Source organism: Phalacrocorax aristotelis, chromosome 5 (assembly GCF_949628215.1).
Source record: "Phalacrocorax aristotelis chromosome 5, bGulAri2.1, whole genome shotgun sequence".
Lineage (NCBI taxonomy): Eukaryota > Metazoa > Chordata > Aves > Suliformes > Phalacrocoracidae > Phalacrocorax > Phalacrocorax aristotelis.
The window spans coordinates 58,708,016-58,725,822 of NC_134280.1; the positions used below are offsets into that span (position 1 = coordinate 58,708,016).

Genomic DNA, 17,807 nt, shown 5'->3' on the forward strand with positions numbered 1-17,807 from the left:
GGCTTGTTTTCAGAGTAGAGGCATCTTTGTGTTTTGGTTTGGTTCTTTGGTTTGGTTTTTTTTCCCTTGCCCTCCTTCCATTCAGACCAGAGTGGAAGGAGCTGTTTTGGTAAGCTGATGCTGCATGTTGGTGTCGGAAGGACCTGTAGTGGAGATCAGAGAGGATGAAATCAGGTTAGACAGGAATATTGGTGAAAAGGATTTCAGGAGGAAGAAACGGAGAGTATGAAAAAAAGGATTGAGCGTTTGGCAGTAGAAATCTCTATCCATTCCCCATAGATTTTATTCCTCTTTTTGAAAGTTCTGTCTCAAAGGGAATTCTTGGCACTGTAGAAGGAAATAATTCATAAAAGAGGAATCCTATAAAGTAAAGCAACTCAGTGTATATCACTTCCTCATACAAACTGGCTCCCACATTTCCAGCATTCCCAGTCGCTTCTTTCAGATCTGAATTTTAGGCCTACACCAACTCCTCCCTTAAGGAATAAAAATAAAATCTCTCTGGACTTTGCAACTTTTCCCTTTTAAATGTTTCTACAGTTTTTCACCACTGTGGGCTTTGCTTTTCTTTACTGTAGTTCAGTGCCTCTCCTGGTAGTAAAAAGAGAGAGGCAATTATTTTTGGTGCTCCAGGCTGATGACGTATTGTGCCAGACACACTAACATAACAATAGGACAGTTTTTACCCTAAAGAGCTAATGCCAAAGCACACATGAATAGGCTGATGCTGGAAGAATGTGTTTTTTATAAGTGTAAATCCTGAAGCCTGACAACAAAGTTGTAACAGCCATAATCCTCACGGTGTAATTAAGCTCAGCAACCCATCAGCTGACTGATACCAGAGATATTCAGGCACAGTGTGGGAGAAAAGGCATGTGGTGTCTGCTTAGCACGCAGGAGGACAGAGCTGATAGTCCAGATAAACAAAATGTCTGACCTTGCAAGGCAGTTCTTCATAAACTTTACTCTAGTTCTACTGCTGGAGTAATTTGTTTTGACTTGGATGCTCTGGTTTCTGTGATGATCATGCTGTACTAGAATGTGGGAAGATCACTCTGCATGCTGTGTACTTCTCAGAGTGCAGAGGCAGTGAGCCTTCCCCAGGGACAGGAAGCTATTTAATTGATATTTAGACACCAGGAAAAGATGGTATGGGGTAAGGATGTGATCAGGAGTGTTCCTGGATCTGGCAACTTCAGCACTATTAAGTCAACAGCTGTTGAAGTTAGTCAGATTACACACCTCAGGTTGACCATAGCTTCTACTTACCAAGATGCAGAAATGCCCTATAACAAACCTATTCCACCCACTCTTAGTTTGGCATTGAATTAAAACAACTAAATGTTTTGTAAAATTTTCGGTGTAATTTTCAAATACAGCACAGATGAAATTTCACTAGTAGTTGGGTGGGAAGCAAATTGTTTTTCTTGAGCATTAAGGTGTTAAGACGCTGGAAACGAAGGGTAACTTGTGTTCTCTTCAGCTATTACTTTACAGTTGTTTGGAACTTTAAAGATCTACTTATTCAGCCTGCATCATTTTTATCTTGAAAAAGAAAGTAACTAGTGCATGCTTTGCCTTTGCAGATGCATAAATTCAAAATCCAGCTGGTTGTTGATAGTAAGGTACTCTTTTTTTTTTTTTATCTCTTGCAAAGCAGTATATATTTGAACACCAGATCCCCCAACAGTACTTTTTGCTCCATTGATTAAAACCTTCCAAATCTTGGACCCCTATGACAAGAGACCAAAAAAACCAAGAGCCACTTTAAATTCTTGTGTTATAAGTAGTAAACTACACAGGAATAAGCATTTTTCCGTGTTGTGTTATATGTATTTTAAAATGTAGCTTAGGTGTTGCCAGCAGTTTGACATTCCTTTGATGCTGTTTTTCATTCTGCTAGTAAAGTTCAGTTGGCAAAATCTAACAATCTGATTAGACCATCACCGCTAGCAATAAATGGTTGACACTTAACCCTATCAGGAATGTGATACCAGACTTTTTCAATGGAGGGTTGTATTCAAAGCAGATAATTATCCCAATAAACATACAAGCTTATATCAACAAAAAAGCATTTTGTCCTACAGTCTTTGTATTTATCTCTAATGGAAATGTGACCCCCTTAAATCCCATCTGTCTCAGGTTCTGAAGCAGTAAAAGATTTTCATGTTCCCTGAAGGAGAAAAATAAAAAAAAGCTAGTTAGTGATACTGGTAAATTAGTAGTTTCTGTGCATTAGACATTTTCAGGGTTTTAACTGCAGTTAAAAAATATTCACTTCTGATCACTTCAGCACAGGAATGGGGCATTCTAATTGTACCTGGTTTCAGTCATGGCAGTCATTCTGTCTCTTCAATTTTTAGGATATTTTGGAGGAAATTTCTGATCCGAATACAGCTCTTGGGAACAGGTTTTCGCCATTTTCTGTGGAAGCAGAGATTTCAAATGTTAAAAGGCAAACACGCAGGCAAAAAGGGAGTCACAAAAAACTGCTAAGCATGAGTGCTCTCGTAGTCACAGAGAAATATTGAATTGTACGTGACTGCTTGGCAAGACCTGTGCTTTTTTTTAATGTACCTTGTACATTAGAACTCCTATGTATCTTCAGATCTTCCCTTGAATTCCCAGATTTTGAGCCCAGAAGCTGCTCTCTACTTTGGGAGGCATCCTTACATGCTGTCAAATTTCCCCCATTCTAGTCTCCACCTTGTTCTCTTGCTCTTCTTATTTATGCCTCCTGGGTGAATACATCCTTAAGAGATGCTCTATCTGTGTGCAGACTATAGGCTAAAAACAGTAAAAGGACTGGCAGCATCAACTACAGGCATGCCTTTGACGGTTCACCTTTGATGGAAAACCCATTCAACTCTGGACCTTGTAATGAAGAAAAAAAGGTTGCCAGCTAACAGCAGCTGTTAGCAGCGCAACCCCTGATAAAATAATACTTGAATTGTTCACCTTTAAGCTGTCAGTGACCTGGAGACAACATGACCCAGTTGGCACGCTACCACTGAGACCTGTTAGCCCTGTATCAAGCTGAGTCTTGTGTGAACACTGGTGCCATCACTGGCACCAATGACAAGCACGCTGGTCCCTGAGTACCTGCTGGAACCCAAGAGAAAAGCCGGGAATAGCACGGATCTGTTGCTGCTCTCAGTTCTCTGGCAACAGCCTTGGCACAAGTGGCTGTAGCGTTTGTCATATAAGTAACTTGACCTTCCTCCTCTTCTGCTTTTTTGCTCCATTTACCCTTTTCATAATAAGATGAACTCATTATGGTTTCACGACTATGCTGGCTGATGTAGAATGGGTTTCATCTAGTTTTTGGCAAAACTTTTCCAATTTGATCAAAGTGGTTTTGGGGGACTGCAGATATACTTGTAAGTGCAGGAAATCCTGACAAGATGGCAGTGTACCCACTTCTGTGGCAGTTTCCTCTGACAGCTAGACAAATTGGCCATTGTTCCATTTCTTCCCCATTCGTCATTATTTGGGTTCCCCTGCTACCCACAAAAGAGGGAACAACAGTTTCCCTTAAGCTTGAAAACTCCTAGTTAAAAGTAGCTGTTTGTCAGTGAGCATGTGCTTCCCCAGATAAGTTTTTATGGTACCAAAATCTTCAGTGCACCAGGCTGATATAGTAATTTTTTAAATTTAAAAGCCAGCATTAAAGAAAACCGGTAGCCAATTTTGCAAATATATCCTGAAAACCCTTAAACCACTCAAATTTGTAGGAATATCAGTCAAGCACTGCCTGGACATCAGGTTATGTGCTGTTACATCTATTTGGAGGATCAGGGCTTTAGTTTGCAAGATCGACAGAGGCTCAAAGGTACAATTTAATCAGCTTCAGAGAATTTGGGATTAATTTGGCTCAGAAAGCAGGGCACAGTGGAAGCCTGTGGATCTTTTCCGTGCTCACTTCTCCCTGTGATGATGTCCATCGCTAATGTGCCTCTCTAAGGGAATTGGCTATGTGGTGCTTTTTAGTTGGGCTGTTTGTATGTCTCCTAACAATAGTTACAGTGGTTGTCATGGTGGACAGGATAGCAGAGTTGCCACACTCAAGTCTGGGGGAAAGCAATCTCTTCAACACAACTGTTTGTGGTCCCATCAAACTACAGCAAAAGAACCATACATATGGAGAGCCTATGAATGCAGTCCGTATATAGCAACTATGCATTCTATAGTTACATATTTATTTAGTAGTTCCCTTCCTTATTTGCTCTCAGATTGTAAATAAACTTTCTTTTAAAATAGTTGTGTTACTGCTGGTTTTTTCTTTCTCTATTCCTTTTCTCCTTTCCTCTCATATCTTTGTTTTCAGAAATACTCCGTACAAACTCCAAATTGTTCCATTTGACTTTTTCCCACTTAAACTGTTCTAGTGCTTAGCAGCAATTCATTAGTTAAAGTCTTTACAATAGGGCTTCTGAATTTCAGTTTGCCACTTACCCTCACTAAATACCTGTCTCTAGACTCCAGAAAGCAATGCAGCAGCAGTTATATTTAGGTTGAGTTTGGAAAGGAAACTGCAGCTTTGACATTTCAGGGGGAGGGATTTATTGAAAGTTTTAAAGGCTTTACATTGTTTTAAAGAAAAGGAAACTTCATATATGACTGAAGCAAGCCACAGCTAGTGGCTGGGTTGTTTTACTTACTAGGAACTGCTTTGCATCTCCCTCTGTGGGCTATTAATTGAGAAAGAGATGGAGGATGTATTTTTAATAGCCCTCTCTTGCATCATCTGTTCTAAAACTCAAATGCTTCAGTTAGTATGTGCTATACAGTGCATTTCAGTTTTAAAACTGAGTATTTTTAATGGGGCATTATTGTGGTTCTAAACTACTGCACACCAAGCATGTTTACAGGACTTGGCTTGATGTAGCTGTACCTCTCTAAATGCTGCCCAATCCTGGTTTCATAGGTTATGTTGGCTCCTTTCAGTTTTCTGAAACTAGTTTTCAGGTTCCATAATCTCAGAAATTGTGTTCTTGTGGCTTACCACTGCTTGTCTTGAAAACAAAAACTGTCTTGAGCTTTCAGGTCATCGGAAGTGTGAGAAATACATAAGGATGTGATACCCAAGCGGAAATGTTTCTACGTAGGCCTTACAAAAGAAAAGGGTAGTGACCCACGTGCCTTGAGGCAACAGAGCTCCAAGCAAAACCATTTTATTGTGCGGTCGTGGGGAGTGTGTGTAAGTACAGAGTTATGTTAGCCAAACTAATTTAAAAAGCTCTTATGTTCATGCAATGCTGGTGGCAGAGGCATTCTCCCTGCCGTGCACGCTGCTGGTTCAGTCCCTGCAGGCTATCAGCAAGAGCTGTTGGGGACAGCTATGCCACCCTGCGTGGCAGCTCTCTGCAAAGAAATGGGTGTTTTCAGACAGCAAATGTTAAAAAAGGAGGAATCACTAGCAGAAGTGGAGTATGGGATACTGGTATCCCTGTGGCGTTTCTTACATACCAGAAGCACATACACTTGGAGAGCAGCAGTTGTGTGAACAGTACTGGTGTGAAAAGAGGAAAGAAAAAAGTATCCTGGTATTTTTTGTTGGGGCCTCAATAGAAAATCTGTCTGAAAATAATTCTCTGTTGGAGATGCAGGTGTGCCATTTCAGCAGGCAGCAGCCAACAGCCCCACTGTTGACCACAGCCCTTCCTTCAGCAGCGGGAATGCCTGAGCCTGGCTGTGGGACCTGGAACCATGTCCGAAGTTGCTTCCGAGTTGCTTCTGCCCATGGACATGGAGGCCCAGTGACAGGAGATTCGCAACCAGTGGAAACATGGTTAAGTACAAACTTCTATTTTCTGTTGACTGGGCCTGAAGTGTTTCAGTTGGTCGACTTCGGAGCTTTCAGACTGTGCTGCTCTCTGTAGAGATGTCCCATTTGCAGATGAGGTTTTTGTCCTCTGGGCAAGGAGGGGCAGGCTCTGGGGAGGTGGCTGTCTGGGGGGCACTGGCTGACAGAAGAGGGGCTGTGTTGGCAGGGCCCGACCATCCCTCAGCTCTCAGGGAAGCAAACCCATTGTACCACCTGTACATCCAGGGGATGGTGTGCCTGCCTGGGGAGGCTGGGGAAGCAGAGAGAAACTCAACGGAGACACATACATGGCTTTATGCAGGTTGTTCGGGGCTCCTGTGGCTGGAAAAACCTGATTTTTTTCAGGACCTTTGTTGCCTAAGGGATTCACTTTACAGTGATTTGGTACAGGAGAGAGATTGGTGGGTTTATTTGTTGGGTTACATTTAATCGTGGTGGTACGAGATGGAAAATGAAACCGAGAGGCCAAGCTGTGGCAGCTGTAGGGAGACAGCCTGTCTGTTAAATGGCATCTGCTGTAAATCATTTTGATTCTTTTGAAAGTGTCATGTAGGAGTTATTGTTACCAGCATGGGGTGCATGCTTAAGGCTCCTGTGTTTCTGACTGCATTTAAAATCGTGTATCATTGGAATGTATTAGATTTTTGGTTTAGCTGAAAAAGGAGTTAGCTAAAAAAACCGGCCAAAGAGGAGTTATTGTTTTTGGACACGTGAAATGGGACATGTTTGGTTGCTGGAGAAGTGCGCAAAAGGCAGCAAAATAACCTTGCTGTGAAGCAGGAGGGCGCGCCCGCGGAACGGCGGCGGGGCAGCTCGGGATCCCCACTCCCCCGCCCGGACCGGCCCAGCCAGGCCGCGCCCCCGGGCCAAGATGGCGCCGGGCCCGCGCCTCGTTCGGGCGGACACGTACGTGCCACCGCCTCAGGGCCGGTTTCGGATGCAGAGCCCCGCCCCCTCCGCTCTCGGCCTTCGCGCCAAAGCACCCCGTGACGCGGCCGTGTGTAGGCCCGGCCCCTCCCTCTGTGTTTTCAAACCGAGTGGGTGGGCGTGATTGGCTGGCGTGCGCGCCACGTGACTAACGGTCGCGGGAAAGCCGCGGAGTCCGAACAGCGCGAGGCGAGCCGTGCCGTGCACGGGAGCAGCGCCGTGTGGAGCCGGACCCGCCGCCGCACCCAGGGGCGTACCGCGCCGAGGGGGCGCGGGGCAGCGCAGCGACAGCGGGCGCGGCCCGGTCGGCTCCGGCCGTGAGCGGGGCTCGCAGCCAGCCGCCATGAGCTTTCTGAGCTTGCAGCAGGCGGCGCCGCCGCGGCGGGTCTCGGCCCGGCGGGCGGCCGCCCCGATCCGGCAGAAGCTGCTGTTCCTGAGCGGCAACAGCGATTGCGAAGAGGAGGAGGAGGACGAAGAGGAGGAAGGCGGCAGCAGCGGCAACAGCACCGGGGAGGACTCGGCCTTTCAGGAGGCGGACTCGCCGCTCTCGGCGGCTCGCACCCCGGCGCGGGGCGACCCGCCCCTGCTGGAGGAGGAGGAGGAGGAGGAGGAGATGGAGCCCGCGGCGGCGGCGCTGCCGGACGAGGGGGACTCGTGGGAGGAGGAGGGGTTCGGCTCCTCGCCGGTAAAGTCGCCTGGAGCCTATTTCATGGCCGGTTCGCCCTCGCCGCCGCCACCCCACAAGGGCCGCCGCTACTGCGGGCGCTCTCCGCCGCACCCGGCGGCGAGTGGGTACCGGGTGCGGAGCGAGGAGCCCGGCTCGCCGCTGCCCGACTACCCCGGCACCCCGCCTCACAAGACCTTCCGCAAGCTGCGCCTCTTCGACACGCCGCACACTCCCAAGGTGAGGCACCGGCCACGGAGCGCCGCGGGGCCCCCCACCCGCCCGGGGAGAGGGCGGGGGGGGGGCGCTGGGCAGGGCTTGGCGGCTGCCCCGCCCCCGGTGAGCTTTGGTGGGGGGGCGGGGGCGGCGAGAGGCACTGCGCCGTGGCCGGCGGTTGAACGGCGCGGACCCGGGTGGTGCCGGCGGGGTCGCCGCTCGCACCGCCCCGTCTGCCCGCCACGGCGAGTTGGAGTCTGACCCGGAGTCTGCCCACAGCCCGGCCGTTACGGTTATGTAACCCGCGGGGGGGCGAAGCGCCCCCGCCCCGCTGCCTGGCCGGCCGCGGCCGCTCCGGTGGGCCCGACGGGAGGTCCGGGAGGCGCCGCCCCCCCGCGTGGCTTCCCCGGCCCCGCCGGGGCCCCTTGGATCCCTCCGCACCGCAGCCCGGCTGCCCCAGAGGGGAGGCCAGCCGCAGGGTGACCGGGGGCGTGCTGCGATCCCCCCTGGTCTGCGTGGCACACATACTGATAAATATTTTTCTACATTTATGTATATGTTACTTATCTACATAAATATGCAAGTACCCTGCTTTTGCTGTTTTGTGGAAAAGATTTTTGAAGAGATGAAAGTAGAATATTAAACTCTTAAATATTTTAGTTTCGCGTGGTCTTCTGTACCATTATAACTGGAAAGTTAAAGGTTCAATCGGAATTCGCTCCTGCGAGCTGTAAGTTGGTATAAGCTGTAATGTTGATGTGCCTTGTGCCAGTGCAAGTTCAGTGCCTGCGCTGTTTTGCCTGAAATGTAAAAGGCTGAGTAGACGATGATGTTAAACTGAAGGATTTGAAAGCTTAAAGGGATAGGTAGCTCTTAACTCTGTCAATAACAGTCTTTTGGTCGGCATTTCAACTTTTGAACTCGACACTCATGTAAAACACCGTATAGTGAATTTAAATCTACTGCTAATAGGCTTGCTTTCTTCATTACTTTTCATATAGCCCTTTAGAAGTAATCCAGGGATAATCCCCGGGGATAATCTCCCAGGGGTCTATAGGCTATAGGTTGAAAACAACTGACTTAAGGTGCGAGGAAGGCAGCCTTGTTCATTGGTTTTCGACAGTTTCCATCTACAGTGAGGTTTCACTGGTAGAAATCAGTGGTACGTGTTTGGAAATAGTAAAGTTGGTGATGGTCTTGCACCGAGTCAGGAGCAGGCGCTTTATAGAGATGTAAGAGGCCTGTGGCTTGTAACCCTAAAAACAACGTTTTAATACTGCTGTTCAGTGGGATTCATACTTTAGGTGCCCAAATTCTACACGGGTTATCTTGGAGGGGTTATCTTTGGAAGAATCGGTTAAGGTATCCAGTGGGAGTACTGAAATGCGTGTTGAGATGCACAGTGCCTTAAAGGTCTTCACCTAGTCCAGATTTGGGGAATGCGGTTGAGATTCCTGAGTATTGTGCTTTTTCCTTGTGGTGGTTTAGGCTTTAGTAATGTCAGTTCTTTATTTTGCAAGGTGTTGCTAGGGGTAAGGCAATATACTCCTGCTTGTGATCCAATAGGTCAGTGGTTGGCATCCTCACCAGGGAGATGTTTCATCATGTGCCTGGAAAATACCTGGTCCGACAAATTACCACACAAGATCTGTTTTGAATTTTGAACTGACAGCATAACAGTGCTGTGAATTCTTGAGCAATTCTTTAGGTTCATGATGGGGCATCTGTGCATCAGTACTTAAATCTTTTATTTACATGTTTAGCTCTGGGTTAGTTCCATGGGCAAAGAATTGTCTGACAAGTTTAGGTGATCAAATGATTAAAGACAGAAAAACACTGTTCTTGTAATCTTTCCTGTCTTTTAAAAATTATTTTAACATCTAATGTTTCCTTTAACTATTTTTGTGTAGAGTATGAAGCCTAATAGCTTCTCTGGAATTATTTTTGATGGAAAAGCAGGTACTTAAACAACTTGTGCTAATGTTGAATAGACAGTATAGTAATAATAGCTTTCAAGCAACGTTGAGGTTATAAATGTCCCTTTTTTTGGTCTTTTTTTTTAATACAGAGTTTGCTTTCTAAAGCACAAGGAATAGGCTCCAGCTCAGTCAAACTTCGAGGGGGCTCTCTATTTATGAATGTTGGAAAATCAGAAAAGCAAGAAGATGATATTCGACAAACACCTCATGTGAACATTAATCCTTTCACTCCTGATTCCATGTTTCTTCACAACTCTGAAGGAAAATGTCGTAGGAGGAAGAGAACGCACTGGAATGAGTGAGTAACTTGTGTCTTCCTTTGTTAAGCTTATCTTTAGAACTACTTTTAGCTGTAAAAGTTTTGTTACAAATGGTTTGTATGGAAGTATTTTTCCTTGCAAATCTGTTAGTGATAGATAATGTAGATCTTAAAGTATCTGCTTTGAGATGCATGACACTATGAAATAAACATTTAGCACTAGATCTTTTGAATAGTGTACAGAGAGGATAGACTAGACTATGCATAGCTCATTTGGTCACAAGGCCGCAGGACACAGCCATTTCCTGGGGAGGGAAAACACATTGAATACTAGTATGAAACATGAAGAAAGAAATTACAAAGGCCACGATACCTTTATTTTATGAGTTTGTGCTTACAAATATCTAGCGTGCAATTAGTTAAACTAAGGTAGAGTGGGACAACTAGATCTCAGAAGAATCAACGGCTTAAAGTTGACTTAACAGTTTTAGTTTTACTTAAGCCATATTACTTCTGAAAAAGTAACTGGTGTGAATTTCAGTTCTTGTGGAGAGGACATGGAAGCAAGTGATGGAGAGCCTGAAGATGAAACTATCAGACCTGCTAAGGTAATTAATCTTTAGAACTTGATAGTAAGTTTGGCAGTTTGTCTATCTGCGGATCTAAGTATTTTCCTTTCTAATCTTTGCAGAGGATAACAATAACAGAAAGTAATATGAAGTCACGGTATGCAACTGAATTTCATGAGTTAGAGAAGATTGGATCTGGTGAATTCGGTTCAGTGTTTAAATGTGTGAAGAGACTTGATGGCTGTATTTACGCAATAAAGCGATCCAAGAAACCCTTAGCTGGCTCAGTGGATGAGTGAGTATTTCCTGCTATTAAAAGTTAAAAGTCACCTCTTGATGCTTTTCCTCCTATGTCTCTTTGTATTGGTGTTTAGAGTAGGCATTTAACAGAAAAAGTATAAATATAAAATAATTAAATGTAGAATACAATTTTGAAGTCACTTTACTCCCCCCCCCCCCGAATGCACAGCACAGGAGAGGAAAGGCTACATGGCCTCTCTCCTAGCAGGCGTTTGTCCCAATATTCTGTGTGGAAACAGATTGTTCTCATCTGGAAAGTAAGAATAACGCTTACTTGCATTAATGGTAGGAGGGACTATATGAATAAACTGCAGTGATGATCCTTTGGAATATGAAAGGAAAGCAGTATTCCCAACTAGGTCCTCATCCTTGTCAACTTGAGTGACATGCAGATTAATTCAGTCAGTTTTGCGGTATTTTTTGGCATTTATGAAAGAGCCTGTGATTCATTACTTTTTTCCACCCACTGTTCTAATAATTATCATATAAAACTCCACAAGTTTGAGTTGCTCAGAATTGCATACCATACTTACACACAAGGAGTTAGGAATGTTGAGTTCAGTCATACTCTTGGCTTATGACTGTCAGTAGTTTTTTCCTAAAACTTATGCTATGCACAGCTTGCTGCTGCTGCTGGTTGGAAAGTATGTAATGGAAGCAGCAGCTCCCTCAGGAATTATCTGCAACAAAACCTGTTTTTTTTACATTCAATATACTTAGTCTTTTAACACAGTGTAAATTATTCTAGCTGTTTGGAAATAAATACAAATCCACTTTAAGGTGCCACAGAACTCATTATGAAGATTTTTAATTAGAAACCTGAGCTGGCAAAGGGGCATGCTATTGAAAGTGTTTCTATCAAGCTGAAATTGGACTAATTTCACCTCATAATATTCTTGTGTGCTGTTGTTTTTTGTGACTGTAACAGGCAAAATGCTTTAAGAGAGGTCTATGCACACGCAGTTCTGGGACAGCATTCTCACGTAGTAAGATACTACTCTGCATGGGCAGAAGATGATCACATGCTTATACAGAATGAATATTGCAATGGTAAGTGAAGTTTATCGGTTGTTCTGAAGTTGCTTTCAAAAAATCTAATTTTTGAAGATACACAGATATCTCTACAAATCTCTAGCACTAGTTCAGAATTGATTGCCCTACATATACCTCACGCCATCATTGTCTCAAATGTGTCTGATGTTCCTTTCTGTCTGAAAAGCCATGTCAGATACATGAAGCAAAAACTATACAAAATTGCAGACAGTCTTAAGTGTTCAAGAATATTGGAAGTACAGTGAGGCATTTGTGAGCAGCAAAACTGTTCTTTCTTCTGTACAATAGTACAGGCTGAAACAGAGGAAGTTACCAGAGAGTTGCCTTTGAAAAGGGAGGTGGACCTGATTTCTGAAGATTTTTCTTATGTTTGAAACCCTGCCAGAGATTTGGGGGGTGGGGGTGTGTGTGGAGAGAGAGGTCTCTTCCCTTGTGTTGGTATCCTTGTGTTAATTTGCACAGCAACTACAGCAGAAAAATAATTTTATTATATTACATGGATATAAAGTGGGCATACAGCACTACATTTTACACTTTCTTTGTATCATCATCAGCAAGGTCTTGGTGATACATTCACTGTTACTTTTGGAAGTCAGTTGTGCTTGTTTTGGAAGCAGGTTGTCATTGCTTTGTCAACTGTTTGATGTAAAATAATTAGTTGTTTTCTTTGATGTTGTTTTAGGCGGCAGTTTAGCAGATGCAATAAGTGAAAATTACAGGAATATGCGATATTTTACTGAACCAGAACTGAAGGACCTGCTACTTCAGGTGGCTCGAGGCTTAAAGTACATTCATTCAATGTCACTGGTACACATGGATATCAAACCTAGTGAGTTTGTAAACTGCTTACTCTGTATTGACAACTTAGTTAATTTAATCTGCTGTAGAAAAATGAGCAGTTAGCCACACCCTACTAACTGTAAATTCTTCACTGAAGTTCTAAATGGCAGTACAAAGATGTCAGTTTAAAAATTGGCTAGCAAGCTTGAAGTGTTGAGTTTATCTTGGGTCCTTTTTGTGTAATTGACTCTACTTGCATAACACTTGGCTCTCCTCCCAGCAGAGTAGCCAGAGCAAGTAGGTTATAGTTTCTTGCTCTACAAACTGGGTACTGTGTGGCTCAAGCAAACTGTAGTGAAACTAAATGAAGTAGAAATTGGACTAAAATGTGTTTTTTTAACAATTCCACTCTTTTTCAGGTAATATTTTCATATCTAGGACATCAGTCCCGAGTACAACTTCAGAAGAAGGTGATGATGATGACTGGTCGTCTGATAGAGTCATATTTAAAATAGGTGAGAAGCAGCACTCTTATGCTTAAGAGAATTGCATTGTCTATTTGTCTTGTGAAAAATAACTTTATTTTCTTTTTGCAGGTGACCTTGGTCATGTAACTCGAGTATCTAGTCCACAAGTGGAGGAAGGTGACAGCCGTTTTCTTGCAAATGAAGTCCTACAAGAGGTAACTGTTCTGTTTGTGCAAAATAGTGCTCTTCATGCTGTTTTCGTTAGAGTAATGAGTTACTGTCTGCTGCATCCTTGCGGGAGAAGAAGCTTCCTAAATGGGTAACCCCTTGAACACTGGTAGTACTTAACAGGGATGAGGTATTGTGGATGTGTTCAGGGCTGAATAGTTTAGTTGTCTGTTAGATCTCCTCTTACGCTGGGTGGTATGTGCAGTAAATTTATTTTTCTTTGTTTTTCAAGAACTACACTCATTTGCCAAAAGCAGATATTTTTGCTCTTGCTCTGACTGTTGTCTGTGCTGCTGGGGCTGAACCACTTCCAACTAACGGGGACCAATGGCATGAAATTCGGCAAGGAAAACTGCCTAGAATACCACAAGTGCTTTCTCAAGAATTACTAGACTTACTAAAAGTAAGAACTCTTGTACCGGTGGCTCACTGATTCGTGTAATTTACTGTATTACTGGCCTTAACTATAGATTGTCTTATTTTCTTTTTTCCAAGGTTATGATTAATCCTGATCCAGAGAAAAGGCCTTCAGCTGTGGCACTAGTCAAGCATTCAGTGCTTCTCTCTGCTGCAAAAAAGAGTGCAGAGCAGCTCCGGATAGAACTGAATGCTGAAAAATTCAAAAACTCGCTCTTGCAGAAGTAAGTAGTTCCTTGGGGTCCTTACATAAAACTTAATTTCTAATGGGTTTTCATATGATGGTAGAGTGATGATAAAACAGGACTGTCCTTGTTTCTGCATGAGGTCCACAAATCTGTATGCATGTACATACCTGAGAGTACAAAGTGAGTTACGTAACTTTAAAAGGAGCTTTCTGCATAGAAGGAACTTCTTGAATACTCTAAGGGAATCTCAACTACACTATTAGTATTCAAGGCATACAAAACATTGTAGTTTTTTTTAAAAAAATGTTTCAAGCATTTGTGGCAAGTATAATGGAACTTAAATCTATATTATTCTAGTCGGTGTTTTCCTAGGTTATCTGTACTTTGAAACATGTTGGAAAACGTGACTTAAATGAGCTGTTTTGAATTTAAATAAAATGGCGCATCACGAATGTTTTTGGGCTAATTTGAGTTTTACACAGCAGTATTATTAGGTTACCAGAGGATTGTTTGTATTGGGAGGTCATCTTGTCCTACCCCTTGTCCAAACACTCAACTCTGAATTCAAGCTTTGAAGAAGAGATTTCCCTTAGGAAAGTCTGATTTCTTCTTAAGTTTTGGAGAAAAAGTAAGTTAAGAAGCAATCGCCTGAATCTTTCACTGCAGTTAACTTTACAGGTACTAGAGGCAGGCTTTTATGAGGGAATGTAGAACACTGATTACTTTCTGCCTGGCTCGTTTTGAGTAAAGATGTTAACTTTGCGTTTGGATTCTCTCCACTGGTGCCTGCATATCCTACCATTGCCGCAGTCTGAGTGAAGCTAGGCTTGCCATTTTAGATGGTGATCTTTATAATAATCTTATGAATTACACTGACTGCAGAAAGAATAATTTGACAGTTTGTGCAGGTTATTCAAGGACAGATTTGCTGAGGTAACTTGCTTGCTTATATAAAGACAACACATTTTTGTACTATGTGAAAGGGGAAGTTGGCAAAGGTACTACTTCGTGAAGACTACTACTGTCCCAGCAACAAGTAGGGTACATCCTTAGAAAATAACTGTAAATCCAAGAATGATTTAAAAAGAACGCTTATCCACAATAATTTTTAAAGTTGTGGGGGTAGTGTTCCATAAAATAGTTCAGGTAGCTATTTTTGTTTTATTTTGTTTTCTTGGGTTTTTTTAACGCTCCTGCGTTTGACCCATTTTAAGATACCATTTGTGTATGAAGTTATGAGTGAAAGCAATCCACGTAAGGAAAATCGGCTCTTCTGTCTACTGTGTCGCCTTTTCAGAGGAAGGAAGAATTGAAGATTAGACTTCTAGGGAAGAATGGAAGTATATTGTAAAATCTAACTTCCTGGTAATGGTGTGGTGGGTGTGTGTGCACATTTGTGACAGTTGTTCAGTCTTTAAGGAAGATGACTAAAAATTGATTACAATCTCTTGCAGTGAACTGACACAGTGATAATGTGGGGATGATTAGATGGGGCACAGGTGTTATTGAATAATACTTTGGCATACAAGAATGGGAGTAGCTTATTAAAATTAAAAAATGTCACTTAAAACTAAATACGTCCACACCAATATGCAGCAAGCTTTTAAAATTTGATCTTGTTTTGGAGTCCATATATGAAGCAAGATTACCAATACTAGTTTTTATGGTAGAGAAAATTCTTCAAGGGATAGTTTGGGTTAGGGGAGGAGAAAAAAATTACAGGGGATCCTTACACTTAGCTATATGCCAGCATTTAAGCACAGGAGAAAAGGGGGGTGTGTGGGAAACTCTTGATAAAGCTAACTTTGCTCTTTAGTCAGACTATTTCATAGTTTTATCCTGATCTTTATTTAACTTCATCCTCAGACCGAGTACTGGTAATTCTCTGAAACAGAATAGTTGATGGAATGTTGCATGGGGTCAGTGGTCTATGCTGCCTCCACTGACTCAGCCTTGCAGTTTTGGGCTCAGATTTTTATGTTGGGCAAAAAAGATTTAGGTGGTGATAAGCTTTTGATGTGGGTATGCAAAAGGAAAAGGATGGTTGCTGAGTTGTCTGCCGCCAGTTATGTTCATCTGTGTTCATTTAAGTGTGTGTCTGAATCTTCCACAGAAGTTCAGTTGTGGCTGAATGCTTCATTTGGGCAAACCTCAGTAATTAGCTATTCAGTGATTTATCATATGGCTTGTACTAGAAAGTAAAGAGCATCCTACTGTGTTCTGGTAATTGAAGTGTTGAGCTGCTTATAAAAGGCTGGATTTCAAAATCAGGCTGAGTTGTGTGAATTTGTCATTTCCCTCCCTTGTTGTTTGAAAGAAAGAACATCTAGATAAATATTGTAAACAGGTGGATGCAAATGATAATGGTCTTAGTATGACTTAAATTGATGGCAAGCCTTAAGTTCTGAACTGCTGTAATTTGTTTGAAACGCTCTTGCTGTGATATGCTGTGATACCATTGTGGAAGTGTGACTCTCTCAATGTCTTGCAGAGAGCTGAAGAAGGCACAGATGGCAAAGGCTGCAGCTGAGGAGCGAGCACTGTTCACTGACAGAATGACGACTAGATCTACAACACAAAATAGACCATCTCGACTCATTGGAAAGAAGATGAACCGCTCAGTTAGTCTTACTATATACTAACTATGAAGTCTAAAAGAACTACTGAGGATGGCTATAGTATCTCTGCTGGACTGAGGCCTAAGGAATTGAAGGAAGCATTCAATTCCTGGTTTCTTGTCCCGTCTTTGATCAGTGTCACTAGTTTCACAGGAATTGCTTCTGGGTTTTGACTTGTACAATATGGCTGATGAGCTGTATTAACCATTTGAGTTAATGGACTCAGTTACTGTCTTGTCTGTAGAGGATCCTGGATGTTAATCCATAAGCCTTTCAGTTACACTGTTAGATGTTACATCGTCCCAGGGTTAACCACTATAGTGGTGTGCTGCTTTGTAGTGTTACGGCATTGTAATAAGACGTAATATCCCTGATGATCTTTAAGAGGGAGGGAGGGGGGCCTTGCTTTGATAGTTACTGATTTATTTTTTGGAGTAGAGGGGAATGAATTCTGAAAGACAGGCTTTAAGGCCACCTACACTCAATGTACCTGATGTCAGGTAGACTTTTATTGTGAATTTTAATTGTATATTCAACTGGGAGCACTTTGTAGGCATTGCATAAACCACGGTTTAGAAACCTGTGGAATTAAGTGCCATGTGGAACTGCTGCTATTTTTAGTTTGTCCTTGCTGTAAACTGTAGCATTAAAACAATCATTATTGTGTTAATAGGCTTCTTGTTAAAACAATTACGTGAAACAAATCTAAGCTGCATTTTAGTGAAGGCAACATTTTTCTCTCAAAGCTAGTGCATTGTGAAATAATGCACCAATTTAATATTTGGACTCTGTATTAGTGTAGTGCAATTGTTAATGTCTTGGCTATTGACGTTTTGTAATTCTTTCTAATAAGGTTCTCTAAATGTTGGTATTCTCTTCAGTTGTCCATTCTTGAGGCTATTGTATATTTTTTTTTTTATGTTGGAGTACTTGTAAATAATTGTTTAGTGTGTTCAGTTTGTTCTTCATTGTTTATGTACATAAGTTTGATCGTGCTTATAGTATACTATACTGAAACCACAGTCCGAGATGCTGGACCTAGGCTGATGGATGTTGCTAAAAAATGAACAGTTCTAATTACTGGCTTGTGTCTTCATTAATTTTAGTTTAAACAATGTTTCCCACTTGTGCTCTATTTGTTCTTACTAGTGTTGAATTTGAATATTAAAGTCAAAAGTTTTGTTTAATATTGTCTAACACTTATTTAACTCTATAGTTGTAGAAATAAAATATTGAGTAAGGAATATACTATGGCAAGTCCTGATTAGATCTTCCTTCTGCTCCTGCGTGTAATGCTTGTGGCTCCCTCTTATGA

General features: G+C 42.6%; 1 protein-coding gene across 2 annotated transcripts; it reads left to right on the forward strand.

Annotated features, from left to right (window-relative positions):
* The first annotated feature begins 6,911 nt into the window (after window positions 1-6,911).
* On the forward strand, window positions 6,912-17,679 carry WEE1 (WEE1 G2 checkpoint kinase). Of its 2 annotated transcripts, none has more exons than XM_075094787.1 (11): window positions 6,912-7,658; window positions 9,703-9,911; window positions 10,414-10,480; window positions 10,564-10,736; window positions 11,670-11,791; window positions 12,477-12,623; window positions 12,994-13,089; window positions 13,171-13,256; window positions 13,502-13,672; window positions 13,765-13,910; window positions 16,366-17,679. In XM_075094787.1, exons 1-11 carry the CDS (start codon window positions 7,098-7,100, stop codon window positions 16,514-16,516), a joined length of 1,929 nt encoding a protein of 642 aa, XP_074950888.1. In that variant the 5' UTR covers window positions 6,912-7,097; the 3' UTR covers window positions 16,517-17,679. The 2 variants fall into 2 exon arrangements, with proteins under 2 accessions (XP_074950888.1, XP_074950889.1); XM_075094788.1 differs by lacking the exon at window positions 6,912-7,658 and adding an exon at window positions 9,514-9,593.
* The last annotated feature ends 128 nt before the right edge of the window (window positions 17,680-17,807 follow it).